Source organism: Aulostomus chinensis, chromosome 5, assembly GCF_037954235.1.
Source record: "Aulostomus chinensis isolate RoL2024-O1b breed Wild chromosome 5, RoL_Achi_v1.0, whole genome shotgun sequence".
In the NCBI taxonomy this organism is placed as follows: domain Eukaryota; kingdom Metazoa; phylum Chordata; class Actinopteri; order Syngnathiformes; family Aulostomidae; genus Aulostomus; species Aulostomus chinensis.
Window position 1 is genome coordinate 24855070 of NC_141324.1, and position 19768 is coordinate 24874837.

The 19768-nt window shown below is 41.9% G+C and overlaps 2 protein-coding genes across 6 annotated transcripts; one reads left to right on the forward strand and one right to left on the reverse strand.

Annotated features, from left to right (window-relative positions):
* Positions 1-419: 419 nt before the first annotated feature.
* Positions 420-12898, forward strand: ackr4a (atypical chemokine receptor 4a). 3 transcript variants are annotated; one of them, XM_086204132.1, is made up of 9 exons: positions 420-576; positions 1028-1141; positions 1282-1325; positions 1492-3363; positions 3727-3822; positions 3993-5979; positions 6170-6256; positions 6352-9105; positions 9311-12898. In XM_086204132.1, the coding sequence occupies exons 8-9, from the start codon at positions 9040-9042 to the stop codon at positions 10412-10414; spliced, it is 1170 nt and encodes a 389-aa protein (XP_086060258.1). In that variant the 5' UTR covers positions 420-576; positions 1028-1141; positions 1282-1325; positions 1492-3363; positions 3727-3822; positions 3993-5979; positions 6170-6256; positions 6352-9039; the 3' UTR covers positions 10415-12898. The 3 variants fall into 3 exon arrangements, with proteins under 3 accessions (XP_086060258.1, XP_086060259.1, XP_086060260.1); XM_086204133.1 differs by having other exon boundaries at positions 1028-1130; XM_086204134.1 differs by having other exon boundaries at positions 1282-3363; positions 6352-8086; positions 9311-12896.
* e2f5 (E2F transcription factor 5) lies at positions 11373-19368 on the reverse strand. 3 transcript variants are annotated; one of them, XM_086204137.1, is made up of 8 exons: positions 19070-19368; positions 17247-17356; positions 16855-17016; positions 16357-16465; positions 15691-16003; positions 12942-13076; positions 12473-12511; positions 11373-12382 (listed from the first exon to the last, which is right to left on the reverse strand). In XM_086204137.1, exons 1-8 carry the CDS (start codon positions 19196-19198, stop codon positions 12306-12308), a joined length of 1074 nt encoding a protein of 357 aa, XP_086060263.1. In that variant the 5' UTR covers positions 19199-19368; the 3' UTR covers positions 11373-12305. The 3 variants fall into 3 exon arrangements, with proteins under 3 accessions (XP_086060263.1, XP_086060262.1, XP_086060261.1); XM_086204136.1 differs by having other exon boundaries at positions 12473-12508; positions 15679-16003; XM_086204135.1 differs by having other exon boundaries at positions 15679-16003.
* Between the last annotated feature and the right edge of the window lie 400 nt (positions 19369-19768).

A 19768-nucleotide genomic window follows, 5' to 3' on the forward strand; every position in this document is an offset into this window, starting at 1 on the left:
TTTTTACTTCAAATTCTCAAAAGGCATGTTGTATCAAAAAGAATTTTCTCTGCAAAATACAGCAAATGTGTGTAACTGAATGAACAAACACTGAAACACCTCATGAACTCGATGAAGTTGAAGTTACCCAATATTACAATACAATATTACGATACAATATCTTCTCTCAGTGAGGCACCATGAAGTTTCTTACTAAAAGTGCAAAGGTTGTTTCATGTTAAGCTGCTGAAAAATGTGGCTTATATAATCAGAAAATGTCTGATGAGGAAACTCATGGGAGGAAAGCTGAGATTAACTGAGATGGAAGTTCATGATTTGAATAAACAAACTATTTCAAATTGCAAGAGTGCGTGTGGATGGGTTATCCTCTATCTGCACACACCCTCTTTCCTGCTTTACGGTGCAAATATAAGGACCCCCAACGTGGGTAACACAGACGGGGTCATCAGCTCGTGAACTGTGGACAAACGTGTGTTGCTGGCTCTGCTGTGTCTGCAGGTCTTCCTGCTCGTCACCTCCTTCAGCTCTATGGACGCCACCACGGTGTTGAGAGGTCGTCCTTTGCCTCCTGAGCCGGTAAGAGGACAGTAAAGAGCTTCTTGATTCCGTGATGATGACGGTTCTCATCAGAATGGGAGAGATGTGCGTTGGGTTGTCTCCGCTGGAAGAGAATATGACCCGGCAAAATGTTTTCACGTTTTTAATTTGTCGTTGTTGTTCCCATGGTGTTCTTTTCAGAGGTTCACCTCTGTGTTATGAACCTACTAACTTTTTTCTACTGCATTTATGCTATCAGAATATTGTCGTCTTACATGAGAAAGTCAGGACAAAGTGTTCAAACCTGATTCACTTCTCAGTTTTATAAAAATGCAGTCAACTTTAACTCCCTGGGCTCTCCCTTCCTTGCACATTGTTGTTTGGTATTTCTCTGATGTATGTTTTAAGTGATTGCACCGTCTACGCTGTATTCTCAGTTCTAAGTTTCCCAAAAAGTTTGTCGTGTTTTGACCTTTGTCCCTGCTAACAGGTGGAGAGAAAAAGGAACCCCAACAGAAGAGGAAACCCTGGGACAGGAACCAAAATAAGACCCTATGGCTGTTGGAGGAGACCAGGCAGTGGTTCAGTTTTAGGTTTGCAAGGGGTAACTTAACATGATTAATGTGACAAACCAGCAGTTGCTTGAAACAGCAGCTGTTCCACTCTGAAAGCTGCCGTGTTGTGATTTTTGTTGTTGTTATACTTTTAACATCAACTGTTCTGTCTTCTCTGTCTCAACAACAGCCAGAGGACAGAGCAGGTCCCACTTCTCCTCCAGTACCCCCCGGGTAAGAAACGATGTCTAATGTGGAAACCATGTTTGCCGTTTGATGAATGTTCATTGTTTAAAAACGTTCAACTTTTTCCAAGGCCCTTCCCCAAATGATGAGCAATCATAGCTCAGCGACTATATACACCATAACACTGATGTTTCTCTTTTCTTCCGTTCACAAGCGGAAACCTCCGAGGGGTGAGCCGGTGTGGCGACGGTGATCGGTGTGTGACTGACACCTCACTGCGATCTTGTGCACAGCTAAAACGGTTAGCGCGAACAAACCATTAGAATAAGACCTTTGTTATTTGGCATTTTCTGACAACCACCGTCCTGAAAACTGCTGGTGGACTCATGATTTGTCACAGCGTGTATTTGACCTTTTATTTTTTATTTTTTTTAACAATGAAAAAAAAGCATTGTTCTTTGTATTGATGCTCTTTTTCAGGGGGGAAAAAAACCTGCCGACGTTGTTTTTTGTTTTGTTTTTTTCAAAATACAACTTTTTACTTAAAATGTTTTGAGTTTTGTTTTTTTAATCTGTAAAAAAGGAAAGAAATAGGCTGGTTCTTTATATATTGTAATTGTAGATTGAAAGAAAGCATATCAGCTCAAATTCCATAACTTTTTCAGACTTTTAAATACTCTCATCCTGCAATATCACATTTCAGAATGTGTTGAAAATGTGGGACGTTTTTTTTTTATTCTGAAATGTTGCATCATAGTTAATGGAAAGGGGAAAAAAAACAGTATTCAGAGACCAGAATGTTGTTTTTCTTGCTTTTTTAAATCAATTATTTGTGACTCCTCATTTTTTTTCTACTTGGTGGTGCAATTACTTTGATTCCTTTACGGTAGAATGTGGTTAAATTCCTACACAAGCGCAGATGGGTTGAGAAACAACCTGAGTTAGACAACATGTAGCGTCACGCAAGAATAATGCTGGTAATGGTGTATGTTGTTTTAGGGTTTCTATGGAAACCAAAATAAAACTCACTTCCTGATAATCAGGGATGCTGCAGCCCCCATGTTTAAAATTTGAAAATAAGATCTCTTATCATCACATGACACTAAACTGAAGCTTTTTTATGCATAAGCAGAAATATGTGATTGTAGTTGATGTAGCTAACAACAACTGGTGAATTAACAAATGCAAGAAAATACTCCTTATTCTAGTTGTTTTATACCCAAAACTAGTCATTTCTCAATTTTTATTATAAATGTCTTATTGATGAATTGAACATCCCTCTCATGTTCCTGCTGTGTACCCATGGTGCACTTTGGGAATCACTACACTGAAGTTACATAAACAGTCCATTTCATAAACTTACAAATATTCGGAGGGATAAATATGAACTTCACTTTTGCAACATTTTACTCCTAACTTGCACAAGGTCCGTGTTGGAGCCTATCCCAGCAGCCTTCAGGCAAGAGGCGGGGTTCACCCTGGACAGGTCACCAGTCCATCACAGGGCCAACACATAGAGACAGACAACCATTCACACTCACAGTCACACCTACAGTCAATTTAGAGTATCAATCAGCCTCGTCCCCTCTTGATGTCTTTGGACTGTGGGAGGAAGCCGGAGTACCAGAGAGAACCCACACAGGAACAGGGAGAACATGCAGACTCCACACAGAAAGACTGGGCTCAAAGCCGGAACCTTCTTGCTGTGAGACGACAGTGCTAACCACTGCACCACCCGCCCTAAAAACTTGCATAATAATCTGTAATTTTCCTCTCTGATAACTGAAAGGCAACATGTTTTCAGCTTCCTCTTTGTAAAACCACAATAACGTGAAATCTGGGTGGCAGTAAATTTCATTGACGTCTCTCCGGTGTGAGCTCGTGTGGACCAACAGGATGTTTTTCCTGCGGTCATGGAAGTGTCTTGTTTGCTGTGAGTATATAATGACACAACTGTAGCAAACTCTGGAGCTCATCAGCCATGGACAGAAGTGTGTTGCTGCTCCTGTTGAGTCTGCAGGTTTTCCTGTTCATCACAGCCTTCGCGTCTGCCGATGCTGTTGCTCTGAGACCGCGTCCTGGTGTGGTAAGGAGACCCACTGATTACTGATAGCAGCAGTCACTCAACCCTGACGCACATCGATTGTTTCAGAGTAAATCTAAGAGAAAGTGTTATTATGTCTGAAGTGAATCTATTATTTCTATTATAAGAGTATTACCAGCATAACAAGTAGAAAGTGGTGGGTGTCGGCGTATAGAAACAGGAATTGATTATTTAAGGTTTTTAAGTAGCCGTTTTGTGGATGTGTTGTTCTTATTTCATCGACCAGCCCAGGGAAAAAGAAGATGAAAATTAAGTGATATCAGTCTCCGGTACAGTTATGTTGTGCTCTGCCCTTGCAAAAAACAAAACAAATGACATAAATCAGTAAAATCAATTTTGTTTTAGGGACAATTTGGTAGAAAATTACCCAGAAGGCCAAGAATGCCACCCCGGGGTAACTGTTGGCGAAGACCAGGAGGATGCGGAAGTTTGAGACCACCAGTAAGTACAATTTATTTCGAATCAATTTCTGTCCTGTAATATATTCTAAACATACATTGAGCTGTTCAGGAAAATAAGTCACAGTAGAACTGGTGGTTATAAAACTGGATCTTGATGCAAGAATTTATTGTTACCTGAATAACCCCCCCTCCCCCCCCCTCTCTCTCTAGCCCCCACTTCCTTCAAAGGAAGCCATGTTCATGTAAACAACTGTTTACATCTACAAGCTCCAAACGCTTCTCAGGACCTGTCAGCCCATGCCGAGGAATGGAGAAGAAGTGGAAATGAATGCATTTTCTTCTAAAATATAATAATACTTTACATGGCTCAATCTTTCTTATTTTGTGTCTCATGTAATTAGGTAAAATTTTGCTATGAACTGGTTCCATAAGGACCAAAACTCTCTTGTTTTGACGGTCTGATCAAAAATCCCAACGTCTCCGCCAACTAGAGCTCACGAGCCCTGTAACAGATCATAAACACCAGTTTTTAAGGAAAATAAAGAGCACGTGACAAACACATCGTGTAGTACTGACGCTGAATTAAAGTACTGAATCAGTTCTTACGCTTCTGGAGATATATTGGTTTAATCAAATGACACCTATGTTATTATCTGCTGACCACAAGATGGAGTCAGTCAGCTTGGTTCTTTTCATTCAGCAATCGTTTCTATAGCTTTCCTTCCTGCTCTGTGTATTGATTGGAATAAATTATTGTGAGTAAAAAATTACATGAAGATAAAAGATCTATTCAAAATGACATGATTGCAGGATTTGTGGTTTGATTCAAACAGATTGTTCGTCTAAGGTTTCGGATCACAAACATGAAACTTCTCTGTAAACAGGCGGCCTGCTGGTGCTGTGGTAAATACCTGAAAGGCATATTTTGAGATGCAAGGTTGTAGGAGAGCAACATTTAATGTCTTAACCAGCGTGTCAATCATATCTAACTTGTTTCTTCCTCTGAGAGTCACGTCCTTGTCTTCACGTTCACGTTGTACCTTCACTTTCTAGTGGCTTTCACTGATATGAGCAGGAAAGTAAAAAAAAAAAAAAAGAGGGGATTGCAACATGGAAGTCAAGCTATTAATCAAACATTTGTGTATTTAGATGATCTATTAAAATGATTCCTCACCCTAAAAACATTTTTTTACCCACCAATAGGTGTCTTAAGATACATTTTTTCCCCCCTCCTGCATGTCTAACCCAGAATGCAGAAAGAGCCAGGCACGTTCACTTAGCTTGGACGTGAAAAGTGGCTAACATCAGCAACACTTCAGCTGGAGACAGAAAGAAGTGACAGAGCGGTGAAGAACCTAAGTCCTGAGCTCAGGCTGCTTGTTTGTGAGTATTCATTTAACTCCCCTCTCTTTCTCCAGAGTGAACACAGCGAGCACATACCGACCTGCGTGTTTCACAACTGCGCCAGGGTGATCAGGTCGTCACGGGAGGAAGTGTGTTGCTGCTCCTGTCGTTTCTTCAGGTTTCCCTGCTGATCCCAACCTTCACGTCTGCGGGTGCAGCCGCTCTGCTGACAGATGAGCGTCGTCAACAGCTGCATTCTACTGCCTGGATTGGACCGCAATCTATTGTGGTTCACTGTGAAAGTCAACAAAAAGTCCACATGAATCCAACTTTAAAGCAACCAAAGCTTTATTTCTAACCACTATTGATTGACTGACAGAATCAATATTTGGTCATTTTCTAAATGTTTTCATGACATTTGTGAGACAAGTCTTCAACTCTTCAGACAAGCTCTGTTCCTCATCGACATGTTCATAAAAACAATGAGCATAGATTCTGCGTTGTACAGGCAGCTTGATATAAAATAGTGCACCTCCTAGCTGCTTGTCAAAATCCAATCAATTTCATCCTTGACTGATAAAGGATGTAGGCTTTTCAGGCCAAATAACCAGTTTTAAAAACAGACACTCCCCCGCCCAACTCGCCCCCTCTGTCTCAACAGAGATCATTTGCAGGTGGTGAGTACATAAAAACCTGTGTTTCGCAACTGCGCCAGTGTGATCAGGTCGCCATGGGAAGAAGTGTGTTGCTGCTCCTGCTGTTTCTCCAGGTTTTCCTGCTGATCACAACCTTCACGTCTGCAGGCGCAGCGGCTCTGCTGACAGATGAACCTTCACAGCCTTCCTCTGATGTGGTAAGAGGATCCGCTCGAGCTGCTAACATCGCTGGCTTTGACAGAAGCTCCTCCTTATGATGTCTGATTACCGCTGAGAAAGAAAGACAAATTGTTTTTGTTTTTTGGTGTTAGCAGTGAGCTTATGATGATACAAGGAACTCTGTTTTGTGTGAATAATAATAAATCATTTCCCATGATTTTGTTGCAGAGGGCAGGAAGTGCGCAGGACAGAACCAACAGAAAACATCAATATCCGAGCAACTGTGATTTGAGAGCTGGTGGATGTGGATCACTTGTGCGTACATATAACAAAATCCATCTGTCGATATTTGGTGATCATTTAATTTTATTCATGATGTATTGACACGTGACTTTTCCTCATTTACCCAGTCACCAATCTGAAAAAGGACCCAAGTCACCAACTCTTCAAAGAAGCTCCGATCCTAATTGGCATGTAACTGAAAAAAATGAGTCACTGCATAACTTTTGAATTGTGAATTCATGTTGTCATATCAAACTTCCACCTGCATGCAAAGGTCAAGCGCTCAGCCACTGAAGACATGTTTTTGTTCAATCGTTTGCCTGTTGCTTATCTAACTGTCTGTGGAAAACCAGCAGAGCACAAGACCAGGCAGCTGGTAACACAAGTTTTATCGAGTTTGCACCGTCCCTCCATTTTGAAACATGTCATTCAACCAATCATCAAATCAGATCAGAGTGCTCCAGTTGGTTTCCACTCATTTGGGGGCGGAGCTTTGGAGGGAGCACTGACATTGTCGCGCATGCCATGTATGTTTGAAGTGTCACTATCACACAGCGCTTTCAGAGATAATGATAAACACGTGTTGCTGTCCTTTGATTGACGAGTAAATACCTTCCCCCAAAAATGTTGGCCTTACAAGATGAGAAATTTAAGAAGAGGAAAAAAAGAGCATAAATACAAAGAACAATGCTTTTCTTTAAAATAAAAATAAAATAAAAGGTAAAATATATACTGTGAGAAAACATGAGTATGTGATTTTGGTGAATGGAACCTCTTGGTGGCCACATCACTTGAGTGTCGAACGGGTCGCCAGTCCATTGCAGGGCCATCAGGAGCTCAGTATCCTGCTCAAGGATACTTGAACATGGTCACCGGGGAAAGTGAGGATCAAACCAACGGCCCTTCAATTACTAGACGGCCTCTGTACCTCTGAGCCATGCTGCCACCACTGTGAAGCTAAAATGGCAACAATCTTTCTGACTTCACCTTTAACACCCACAGACAACACTCTGTTTATGACATGTATGCACCATGGAGATGAAACACAGCTTGAAGTGATCTTCCCAGTCAAATTGAAGTCTTACTGTATTAATATTTTTATATAAGAACCCAATGTTTGTTTTTTCTGCCCTGTTTGTTGGTAATAGCTGTTCCTGGGTGGTGCAGCTGAAGCGCTGACCTCTGGGGAAATGCAGAGCGGCCCAATGAAAGCAGTTCTTTAAAACAAACAAGATGTCTCTTTGTGAGAATTAAAACTCAAATGTAATTTTGCACCGTACCTGTGGTTTTAGCTGCAGGATGGTCATTAATACTGTGGTGCATGTATTCCTGCTATAAGAGCTAGCATTTGCCAAATCTGTTGAACTATCTCCTTCGTTTTTTTCAAGGTTAAACTAAATAGCTAATCGCTTGCAGGTGGATAAGTTGTAGCACAGTTCCTCCAAGGTGCAGGAATGTTCTGTGTGTTCCAAACTACTGCGCAGATGAAGTCAGGCTTCACGGACAGTATTTATATATCAGCACGGAAAAAGGGGAGGGGCCCTTCTTTCCCTTTCCCTGACATATTTGGTTCAATTAATGTCCGTATGTGGTACAGAAATGTTGCCAACTGATTGTCTCAGTGTGAACATGTTCTCTCATGCCCATGAAACAAGAGAAATTGACATCCAAAATAAATATGCAGTGGTTTGATTCCTGTCACTTGACTTCCCTCTCACTTTCCTCCTCCTCCTCCTCCTGCTGCTGCTCTTCTTCCTCCACCTCCTCCTTAGAAGAGAGTTTTTTTGTGTGGCACTACAAAAGTTGAAACCGGACTGATTCCCTACTCTCCGGCCAGAAAAGCAGAAGAAGCAGTGACCTAAGGTAGGAGTGGTGACTTCTCGTTGTCTGGAAGCAGATCCAGTTTACTGACATGTATGAGATCTCCGAGATGTAAAAAAAAAAAAAAATGTACGTGGACTTTTTTTTAATCTTTGGATGATTTCACATCCTCTTTGTCCTGCATGTGTGAGACTCTCCAATCTGCTATGTCCAAGAGATTTCATTGGAAAAAAATGAGAGGAATTTTTTTTCTTACCCATTTCCAATGTCAGATAGACAGTAAATTGTTTTGGAGTCACACGAACCTCAAAGAAGGTCATCAGCTACACTTGGCAAAGTCGGAATCATCAGCTAGAGATCAGGCTGTGCGTGTAGAGTCAGGGTTTCCTCTAATGAATTGGAGCGAATCATCAATTGGAAGTAAATCATCATGTTTTTGAGCGGAACTTCCCACCACCCAAACAGTGACGGTGTGAAGTATCACATTAAAGTTGCCCTTTGACCTTTTGGATGTGAAACTGCCTCATTTCACCTGATTAGACATCAGTGTTGTCATAACAACTGGGAAAATTCCAGCGTTGCGGTTGTATTTTATGCTGTCACAGCCACTTTGAACGATGAGCAACATTTAATCAGTTCACTGAATTTGAGGAAATTCCTTCACAGCGTTCCTGTGAATTCACATTTAAAACCGGGAGGAATTTTTCTCCACGGCTGCCGCTGAAATAAAGATCACATTTAAAACCCGCCTCCAGTGTTAACCAGGAATATCCAAATGTGTCTGAAATAATTCACCTTGCAAGTAGATATTCCAAAAACATATCATCCTCAGCAAGTTCTGCGAGGCAGATATCTGGGCCAGGGGTTTCCATGGAAATATGAAAGTTAACACCATCTGCACTTGTTTAAACTGTGTACCCTCCTCTGTCCGTTTCTTGTTATCACACTTCGAAAATGCAGAGTGAACAGATTATCTCAGGGGAGGAACAAAAGGAATGAACTGTTTGGGGAAGGATGCAATGAGTAGTTGCACAAGTATTTGCCAAGTTTCTTCTTCAAAGGTATAACCTGATATCTTACAGCATAATAGTTATGAAAACCTGCTTATTTTACAAAGCTCTTATTCCAACAGTTATGCCTTTGTTCTCTTGCGCTCACAACTTTTACGTCTGTATAATTCAACTTGAAATTTGTGTTGCTCCGCTAATATTCACCCCACAGTAGGACTGTGATAAAGCAGAAGAGTAATCCAGTGTTCCTCCACAGGTCGATCTAATTAGGATGGATGTCTTTGAGGACGACTATGACTATGACAACATCACCTTCAGCTATGACGACTACGCCCACATGTGTGAGAAAGGCGACATCCGTTCTTTTGCAGCCCTCTTCCTCCCTGCCGTATACACCGTGTGTCTGGTGGTGGGGTTGGCAGGGAACGGTATCGTGGTGGCTGTGTACATCTACCACAAACGCCTGAGGACCATGACGGATGTTTTCCTGACCCACCTGGCAGTTGCAGACCTCCTCCTGCTCTTCACGCTGCCTTTCTGGGCTGCTGACGCGGCGAGGGGCTGGGAGCTGGGAGAAGTCTTCTGCAAGATCGTGTCGGCCTGCTACACGGTCAACTTCACCTGCTGCATGATGATATTGGCCTGCATCAGCCTGGACCGCTACCTCGCACTAGCCAGGGTGCAGGGCAGAGGCCAAGGTCAGCTGCAGAGAATATTTGCCAGGAGACACTGTTGGAAGGTGTGTCTGGTAGTTTGGGGGACAGCGTTCATCCTGGGCATACCTGATGTCATCTTCTCTGAAGTGAGGTGGCTATCGGACAGGAATATCTGTCTGCCTATCTATCCTCCATCTATGGTTGGAGGAGGGAAAGCTCTCCTGGAGACAGCAGAGGTGCTGCTGGGATTTCTGATTCCTCTCCTGGTCATGGTGATCTGTTACTGGAACGTGGGCAGAGCACTGAAGAACCTCCCTACCGAGGGCAGGGACAAGAAATGGGAAGCTCTGCGTGTACTGCTGGTAGTCGTGGGTGTATTCGCGGTCACTCAGCTGCCGTATAACTTCCTGAAGGTCTTCCGCACGGTGGACCACGTCTACGCTTTAGTGACCCATTGTGGAACCAGTAAAGCATTGGATCAGGCTGTTCAGGTGACAGAGAGTCTGGCCCTAACTCACTGCTGCCTGAACCCGATCGTCTACGCCTTCATGGGGTCTTCCTTCCAGCAGCACATAATGAAATTGGTCAAAAAGTTTGGCCGGAAGAGAAGGAAGAGGCCAAACGAAAGTCCTGCTGAAGAGGGGATGGAAATATCATTCAGCACTCGTGGTGACTCCCAGGAGACCAACACCTTCTCATTCTGAGTTAGACTGCCGCAGTAGTACTTCACAATATAGTACTAGTGCTGTAGTACAGTCGATGTTCTGTGTTGTAGCTTTGTGCTGGAAACTGCAGTGCAACAATATGTGGAAATAATTACTTCATAATTTTCTGTTTTGTTGTAAATCAAAAAAACTGTATTGTACTCACATATTACACACATCAGCCCGTTATCTTGTGGTGGTTCGTTCCTCAAAACTTCAGAGTACATTGTTTTGCACTGAGTGACAAGAATTTGAGTTCAATTCAGATACACCAAATCTGTCTGAAAATACAAGTTCCAACAAATTTAGCATCGATCTTTGAGGAATTTGCTAACCCCCCCCCCCCTCCAAAAAAAAAAAAAAATTATGAGAGGATGCTGTGAAGACGGTGTTTCTCTTGCTACTGGCAAATGACACAGATTGACCTCAAGGGATTTATAAATTTGTGCGACTGCACTGCTTAACCCCCTGAAACCTTAACAGCGCTTGGGTGAAAGTCCAGTTCTTGTACACAGTTCCTATTAGGATAAACACAAGTTTAAGTTCATGTTTACTCTATTGCTCTTTGCAAACAGGTCACTGGTTCAACTTTAGTTTCAAGTTGTACAAGAGACAATAAAAAAAAAAAAAAAGCAGCACAAAACACTCTAGACTTTATGGCTTCATCTTGAAGTATTTTGCTGTGCCCTCCATCGCTTCAGGTTACGATTTCAAATCTTCTGCACTCATTACTTGGACTGTTTACTTCCTTGAACCCAGCTGGTACAAATCACATGGTTTAAGGGAAGCTGCATGTCACGCTCTGGCCCATGCATCCCTCGATGTTGGTGCCATTTGACTGATGTCATCTGGTAACTCTCAGTTCAGCCACAACCACAAAAGTCCTGGAAAATAGCTAAATGACTGAATACTTTACTTGCGTATAAATGTACAATGTTAAAGTCAACTATCAAAATGGTACTGTGAGATTCAACTCATTTATTGAAAAAAATGTGCATATAACAAAATGTAACAAAAACATTACTTTTTGCATTCAAGGCTATAAATATCCCTAAATGCCAACTAAGGCTCTTAACATCTGATATTTCTGATGAGAAACAATGATAATTTAACAACAACCAAGGCAGTCAACCAGCTTCAGTTTCAACAAACTAGAACCAATAATTGTTTTTTTTCCTCTTAAGTTAATTAAAAATATCACTTATTCAACATGTATAAAAAAAAGGAACTTATGATACAAAAACTTGAGAAATGGCAGTGTCACAATAATTTAGAAAGGAAAACTTTCTAGCTCCCCCCCCCCCCTCACTAGAACAAGGTTACAACATGTAACCAAAACACTCACCGATTAAATACAACACGCCATTTTATCAAATGCAACACGGAGGTGGCGGCGTCCCCATGTTACCAGTGTTACCAAAGGTTGATTCAACAGCAAATACTGAATCATTACTGTAAATGGCGATAAAGCTCAACACTGGCACAGTTCCAAATAACGATACAGAGAAATGGCTGAGTGCTCGCCTCAATACATGTGCATGCAAAAGTGCAGTAGGGTCATGAAGGATTTACCCTGGCTTACATCCATGAATGCGCCCTCTTTGTCTGTTGATACTTTTACCCTGTAAACCACTAACCACTCAGTGGGGACATTTACATAAATACCTCATCGCATCCTTGTTCAGATGTTATGTTTTGGCTGGAGCTCCGTTTTCTAAAAGGGATCTAGCAAGCCAAACCTTTGAAGAGAGATGGATGATAATGGCATGCTTAAGTATTGGATGTGGAATTCTAACTAACCCAGCTAACTATATCTGTGTGGCATCCTCAGTGAAAGGCAAAAAGTCGTTCCTGAGATTGTACGAGCGTACGGAGGAGTAGGCGTCGGTCATCAGTAATTGAGGATCTGCACGTCGAACAGGTCACACACGCCCTCGTTCTCATCTAGATTGAAGCTGTAGTCCATGCCTGCGTACAAAGAGAGAGACGAGAAGGAGAAGAGTACATAAACAGCTGATTCGTCCCTCTAAGTGTAGGGGCAGGAGTTGACATACTTACCATCAGTCGACATGAGCTCATCAATTAGATCAACAGCTTCTGAAAGAACATTCCAAAAAAAACCAAAAAGTTTTTTTACAACTCATATCCCAAAATAATGTATGGAAAACTACAATTAAATAAAATCTCAAACAAACTAGCAGTTCGTCATTCAATTCACATTCTCCTAATCAATACAGGAAAAAAGTGTTGAATTTATCTTTAACGGCTTGAGAGGACAAGAGTCACTAGAGTCAGTTTCCAAAACTCAGTAAACCGTTATGGCTGCCCAAGAAGTGAACATTTCAGAACGTGCGTCTCACAGTCACACACAACCCTGTTAAGGATTTATTTAAGTATGAAGCAAACCCTTTGAGGGCATTTAAGATTGTGTGAAAGTCTGAGCTTAGACAACAATAAAAAACCAAAGAAGAGTTCAGGAGGGTACGATCACTTCTGCTGAGGGACTGGTACCATCACGGGGCCTCACCCTCTCGGTCCTTCGTGTGGTCTCCTGCTGAGCTGAGCTTCAGCAGGCTGCTCATGTCCAGCACAGACTGGAACTCAGGGCCGGCCAGCTCCATCTGCTGCTGCTCCAACACTGATGGTGGCTGAGTGGGACACTCTGCGTGGAGGGTGGGGGGTGGGACGGGGTGAACAGTAAAGATCGATCGGTTACGCTACGTTGCGGGGCTGTGGTTAATTATTCCTCCAACTAGACTGGGTTTCACTTCCAACATTTTTCCCAGAATTTTCTTTTGTCAAACCCCATTACAACACAGATTCTTATCACCTCTTATTTTAGCTTCGGCAAAGGGAAGTGGTGCATCTGTCCTACCTCAGACTGAAAGGTCAGATTAGTCACACCTGTCTTTAGTCTGCTGCCCCTCATAATGTGGGTCCACATCTATATGCAGTCTCACTGCCTGGCTTAAAACTAACAAATGCAGAATGTTGTGTGACGTGCAGGATGCACCTCCTCCACCCCGCTGGTAAACACACACTCCACCCAATTACATCACAAGTGCAATGTCTGAAAGCCAGAATCATGTCAAGTCACAAATGCAATCCAACCCCAACAACAGTCCCCATGTACAGCAACGGCTTCTATAGCGACTCCAACAGTTCACTTCATGCTGAAGAAATTCAACAGATCATTTACACATCAAGGATCCTTTCCATATCAAAGTAACTGTCCTAATTCAATTGAATGAGGTATTTTCATTTTTTAAGGAAAGGGAAATTTTAGTTATCAATTTATTGGATTTACAAAGTTCAATCTTTTACATCCTGGTTGTCCCCATATCAATTTCTTTGTCTTGTCATTATGTGTCATGCAAGTGCAACAAACACATTTCTTAAAACCGTTTAAATGACCTTAAACTATTTAAATTAAAAGAAAACAACTGTTGATTATTTCCCATGGACATGGCAGATGATTATTTGTTTTTATTTACTAAATGAAACCCAATTGTCATAAACCATTGTGAGTGATTCGATGCGTCTTCGCTTCATGACAGTCACACGGTTTAGAGGCGTTTCTCTTAGACTGTCCCTGCATGACTGGGCCTGCTGAGCGTCTGGTATTTCTGAGTCATCTGCTAAACAGGAACCATTAGAAGCAATAATCACCCAAATTCACATGATTCGGCTCATTACAACACGGCTTGCTTTTTGTTTCTCTTCAGCAGTGGATCGATGTCACATACTGCTCTCAGTTGTATTAACACAGGAAAATGTGAATTTAATGGAGGAAAAACTGCTTAAAGTGAACACAGTCTAATTAAAAAGGGCTGCACTGACTCACACGTACAGTGTTTGCTTTGTTGAAAGCATATTTTAGAGGAGTTGATTCAACTACTTGCTCATTTTAGAGGTTGTAACACAGCAAACAAGTTCACTTGAATAACCTGCATCGGCATGTAGAAGCACTGTGTTACATTCTGCTGCATCACGACTGCAGAGTTTCCCGTATTTATTCTCCAACACTTTCCATCTCTTTGTCACTTAACTTAGGACACTTTGATTGGTGACTTTAATGAGATTTTTGATCTGCACAAAGCCAAAAGAGGCAGAATCAGGACCATTTCATACAGATTCATCAGAGGTCCCTCAAAAACAAACAGACATCAAGATCAGCTGGGACGTTTGATAAGATTCCCATAATCACTGCCACCGCCACCCGACACCAGCTCAGATGGGCTGGTCACTCTCACATTCCAAAACAAGTCCTATATTCACAGCTTCTCAAAGACACAAGAATAAAGTGAGCATCAAAAAGAGCCACTGACCATAACACCTGGAAGGATACAGCAACCAATAGAGAGACCTGGAAAAAAATCGCTGCAGTCAAGGAAGGAGCTGCGCTTCATAACATTTATGCAGAGAAGTAGAAGTGCAGACTCATAAAAGTTTCCACCAACTTAGGCCAAACTACCACCCCAGCTCACTCCAAAACTGCATGTAGCTCCAGGATCAGCCTTTTCCCAACCCCCAAAAAACGTCCAAAAACAACCAAAATGGACGACAGCTATCCTTCACCCCAAGTGACCCCTGATGATGACGGTCCAGCGTGGGTACTCAACACACCACATAAATACAGTCTCTTGAACCTCCATCAAGCTCAGGCAACACTAAAACTCAACCTTAGAACAACACTAAAATAGGATTAAGCACAACAGTTAAGCAGGCGGCACATTGTGAAATACATCCGACAGGCTTGCTTCCATCAGTGATATCACTCGTGTTACCATGATACGTTTATCAAAGGCTTGTTCAGATTTGGCGCAAAACTCGACAGTAACAGCCAAATTTTATAGCAGCAACAAATGTGGGAGATTAATGTCCAACATGTTAAAGTTCTGAGTGGAGGATCAACACTCGAGGTTTGTGAAACACAGAAATGAAGCTGCTCAGGAGTGACACAACTGTGGAATTATCAAGACAGCCAATTCTTCTGTCTGCTTCATATCAAATATAAAATTATAGATATGTTTTCCACCATATGGATTGTTAGATTGTGAAGAAAGAGAAAGTTTAAATCTTCTGCTGGATTTATCAGATGTGAGTTTCTGCAAGATATTAAAAATGGTGTTAAAGCTTTTTCCTGGGAGATTTACACTTGCCAGTAAAAGCTTGTAAAAGTAACTCGTGGATTTCAAAGGGAACAAAATACATTTATTGTTCTTGTAACAAGCCCTTTAACATCTCATATTTGTGCTTCTTACCCATCTGCATACCAGGAGGGGTGGATGAGGGCGTCAGCAGTTCATCGTGTTCTGGCAGCGCCATCTGGTGGTCTGGGCACAGAGAGTCCTGGCTGCAGTAGGATGTAGTGGAGGCAGATGTGGAGTACATGGACATAGAGAGAGGGAATCTCTGCAGCCCGACGGCCATGCTGGGCGGAGATGGAATTGGGCAGATCTCCTCGGTGGGTGGCACAGGGAAGACCACAGGTAATGTGGCCTCTGAGTCCTTGTTGATGAGTATCACCTGGATGGGAGCCGTGTGGCTGCGTAGGTTCACCTGGTACTTCTTCTGACCACTCTGACCCTGCGATGCAGCAGCACGGACATTCAAGTTCCTACACCTTTTTCTAGTCCAATTCTAGCATTTCAAGGATTTTTTTCCCGTTTGTTTTAATAGCACCTTTTATCTGTAGCCTGCAAATAAATTCCTTCAAAAGCTTTAAATATCAGAGCACAATATGAATTTATGTTATGTGTTCTTGAAGTTCTTGGTTATCTTAGTGTGGTGTTTTGTCTGAGTTTATGACCATTTGTATTGATTTTCAAGCAAACAGAAGAAGCTCAAGTTATTGCCAAATCTGTGTAACAAATCCTACTAAGTAGGACAAAGTTGTATGTGTCCGCATCAGTGGAACATGCTTGTGAGGGGTGACAAACCATTTCAGGCAGCGGCACCTCGAGCTGAGTCCCAGCAGGAGCCACCACAGCAAGAAGTGTCTCTCCACAGAACGCATTACAGATGTCTTCATGTGTTACAAACTTATAAGTGAGGAGGCGATAAGGAAACAACGGCGATTACGTGCAAGAGGAAAAATGGAGACACTAAACTGGAAAAACTGGACTTAGCGTTGCGCCATTGAGGATTAGCTCGGCTTGGATTTCACACGAGATGGACAACAGTAATTATATCTATGAAGAGGATGGAGTTGGGGATTTCATCATCACTGGCATTAACTGTTATAAGACAGAACCAGAATTAATCATGAACATATAGTTTCACTAGAACGTGACATCACAGGCTTCAGCTCTACATGTAGGCGGACGCATCTCTGCTTTCCTCCGGCTTGAAGGGACCAGCTAGTTTACTGCACTCAAACATGAATGAAGAAACCAGACACAAACCCTGAACTAGTGTCAGATAGTGTCAAAGGATATATGCTGGTGATTGGATCATGGTTGAGGTGTTTAATGTTCTCCTCCAGCCACATCCTCTGGTTGTCCAGCTCCTTCTCTTGGGCCTCCAGCTCAGTGATCTGGGCTTTCAGAACCGTCACCTGATCCAGCACCTCCTGGCTTTGGCTCCCCTTGTTCTCCCCCCTGTACACAAGGATCAAACACCAAAGAGTAGCACTTCCAACATCCAAATACCCAGGCATCTTTTGTGTCTTTTTTTTTGTTGGAAAATATCATAATCTATTCTGACGAGAGAAAAATAAATACATAATAGCTTGATAAGTGCTGTTATGATATTAAAGTTTCAAAATTTTAAAAAGGTGATAAAAAGGTCTTTTTTTTTTTTTTACAATAAAGAAGATGTTATCTCAAACCTCCACTGGATTATATTCTTGTTTTTCTTCTCGATCAGCCCAACGCCTTCTAGGACGTTAGTTATGTCATATATCCTCCTCTTCTGCTTCACTGCCAAACTGTCTGCAGCCTGTACATTTGGAAGAAATGTCCATAAAGGTTCTTGTTCACTGGCGTAAATACATCACAATTTAGGCATCGGGAAAAGTTCTTCAGCAAACTCTACATGGGGGGGGGGGGGCTCAAAGAATTTGGCAAATCAAGAATGTGGCAAATCAGCTGCACAAACAGCAAATCAAACCTGTTGGCAGAGGAGGACAGTTATACAATAGTGGTGGAGGAAGGAGGGGGAAAAGGCTCTGCTGTGTAAACATTAGCCAGCTTTGGCGCGCAAGAGGAGAGGGAAAACTCCCTCGCCACTCCGATCAAAATCATGTATTTATACAAAGAAAAAGACAGTCATTTTCTTTTCTTTTTTTTTTTTTGTCTGATCACAAGTCACAGCCGCAAGTTAGAATCTATAAGCAAATAGTGGTGATATTTCAAATTCCCTGACAAGCCTTTACATCCGAGCAGTATTCTAAATGTCCAAATTTCTAGAGTGTTGTTGATGTAAAGTGAAGACATCCAGAGGAAAATAACACGAGAGATGGCAGGAGGGACACTGTGGTCAATGAAATGCCAACACACACACACACACTTGCAATCAGTGCTCGCCACTTTCTGCAAAAGAAAAAAAAACAAAAAACTACTAATCGCCCCTCCTATACATGGCATGTCACTTGCTCATCTGTCACCACCATTTCCACTGAGTTGTCATCTCTAACTGCTCTGTCTCGTAACCTTAACCCTAACATACACATCTTTACCAATACATTTCCAGAACGTTTAAATGCTTTTGAGGAACATTTTCATGAACATACAATCTCTGAAACATCTATTTGACAATTAAAAATAAACTGGAAAAGGTTGACATGGATTTCTCTGAGTATATTTGACAAAAAGTAAATCAATGAAACAGGATTTTCTCAGCAGATCTTCTTTGTGATGCAAATTACTGTGACTTTTCCCAAACTTTTTAGCTTTACAGATTTTTCAAAGACTTTGGAAGGCTTGCTATTTTCAAAGAGCATATCTCCTCTAGGTTTTTCCATAATCCTTATCCAAGCCCCACTTTAGATTTTCTTGGCACGTTTTGGTATAATTTGTTTATCTGAGTATTTCTTTTAAATCCTTGTTATTCTTTTTTAATTGATTCAACACGGTCATCGGGATCCTGCTGTATGACAGAAAATACAATAAAATGCACTTTGAGTAAAAAAACAACTAACTACTAAGACTTCTTTTTTACACTGAGATCATTGACATATACAGATGTCTTCATCTCATGAATATAATGTTTAACTTCTTGATAAGTATCAAAAATTGTTACCTGACATGTATGAAGAGAAAAAGCTGGAACTTCATCGCTAACATGTGAAAGTACTGACATCCAGCAAATCTGTACTGGGGTTTGTAGTGAGATTAAATGTGGGCATACCGAGAATATATGAAAGCATTCTGAAATAAGTGACGTTATATGTCATTTTACAGAAACCTGGTTACAAAATAAATCCTCCAAACGTGTTTTTGACGTCTTATTTCAGCTAGTTGACCCCAACAACATGAACCGGGGAGGCCTGCTGGGTAATGGCGGCTAGCTAACCTCCACCACCTGGGGGACCAATCAGTGCACCTGACCGGCCCCACCAGTGATTGACAGCCCTTTGTTCACGTCTGCTGTCGGAACCGTGGCTCGGTTTAAGAACGTTAATCTTTGACCGGAAATCGCGCTTTTACTGACCACTTTCAGGTCCAGGACGCCATCCTCCGCCTCCTGTAGCAGACTGACAAACTTCATCGTCAGGAGCCCCAAACTTTTCTCGTAGCGGCTCGGTGTCGAGCGGACTCTCTCCGTCGTCTCAAACTCCATCTTCGTTCGATAAAATAGAACCTTACCTAATCTCAGTTAACCACCTGCGTTTAACTTCCATCTACGAACATTTCTAATCCCTCGGACACGTCTCCTCCTCAGCGGGACGATGGCAGTTACCTGTTGGGAGTTTTAAATGAATGGTCGGTGCGTTAGTGCAGTTGCCAGGGCAACCGCTGTCCCGCTCGTGCCCACCCCCCCCCCACCCTCCAACTTTAGGCGTGACTCCGCCCTCTCCTCGCCACATCAATAATTTGTTTTGAATAAAGAATAAACTCGTAAAACACGATAACTTAACTCAAATATATTTTTGATTAACACATTTTAAACTTGCCATATATTTTTGATCTGAAACTCACTGAAATTAACTCGTAACACTGATTTTTTTTTTTTTTTTGAGGGAGAAAAACTAACTTGTATCTGGTACCTCAGAATTAATACTATATTTTGCTACTATTACTTTGTTTGGTTAAACATTCCACTTAATTAAGATGGATTAGTTTCCAACTGCAAATTTATTACCTGAATTTTCTGCCAGAAGGTTTTTTTTTAAACCACAGGATTAATACA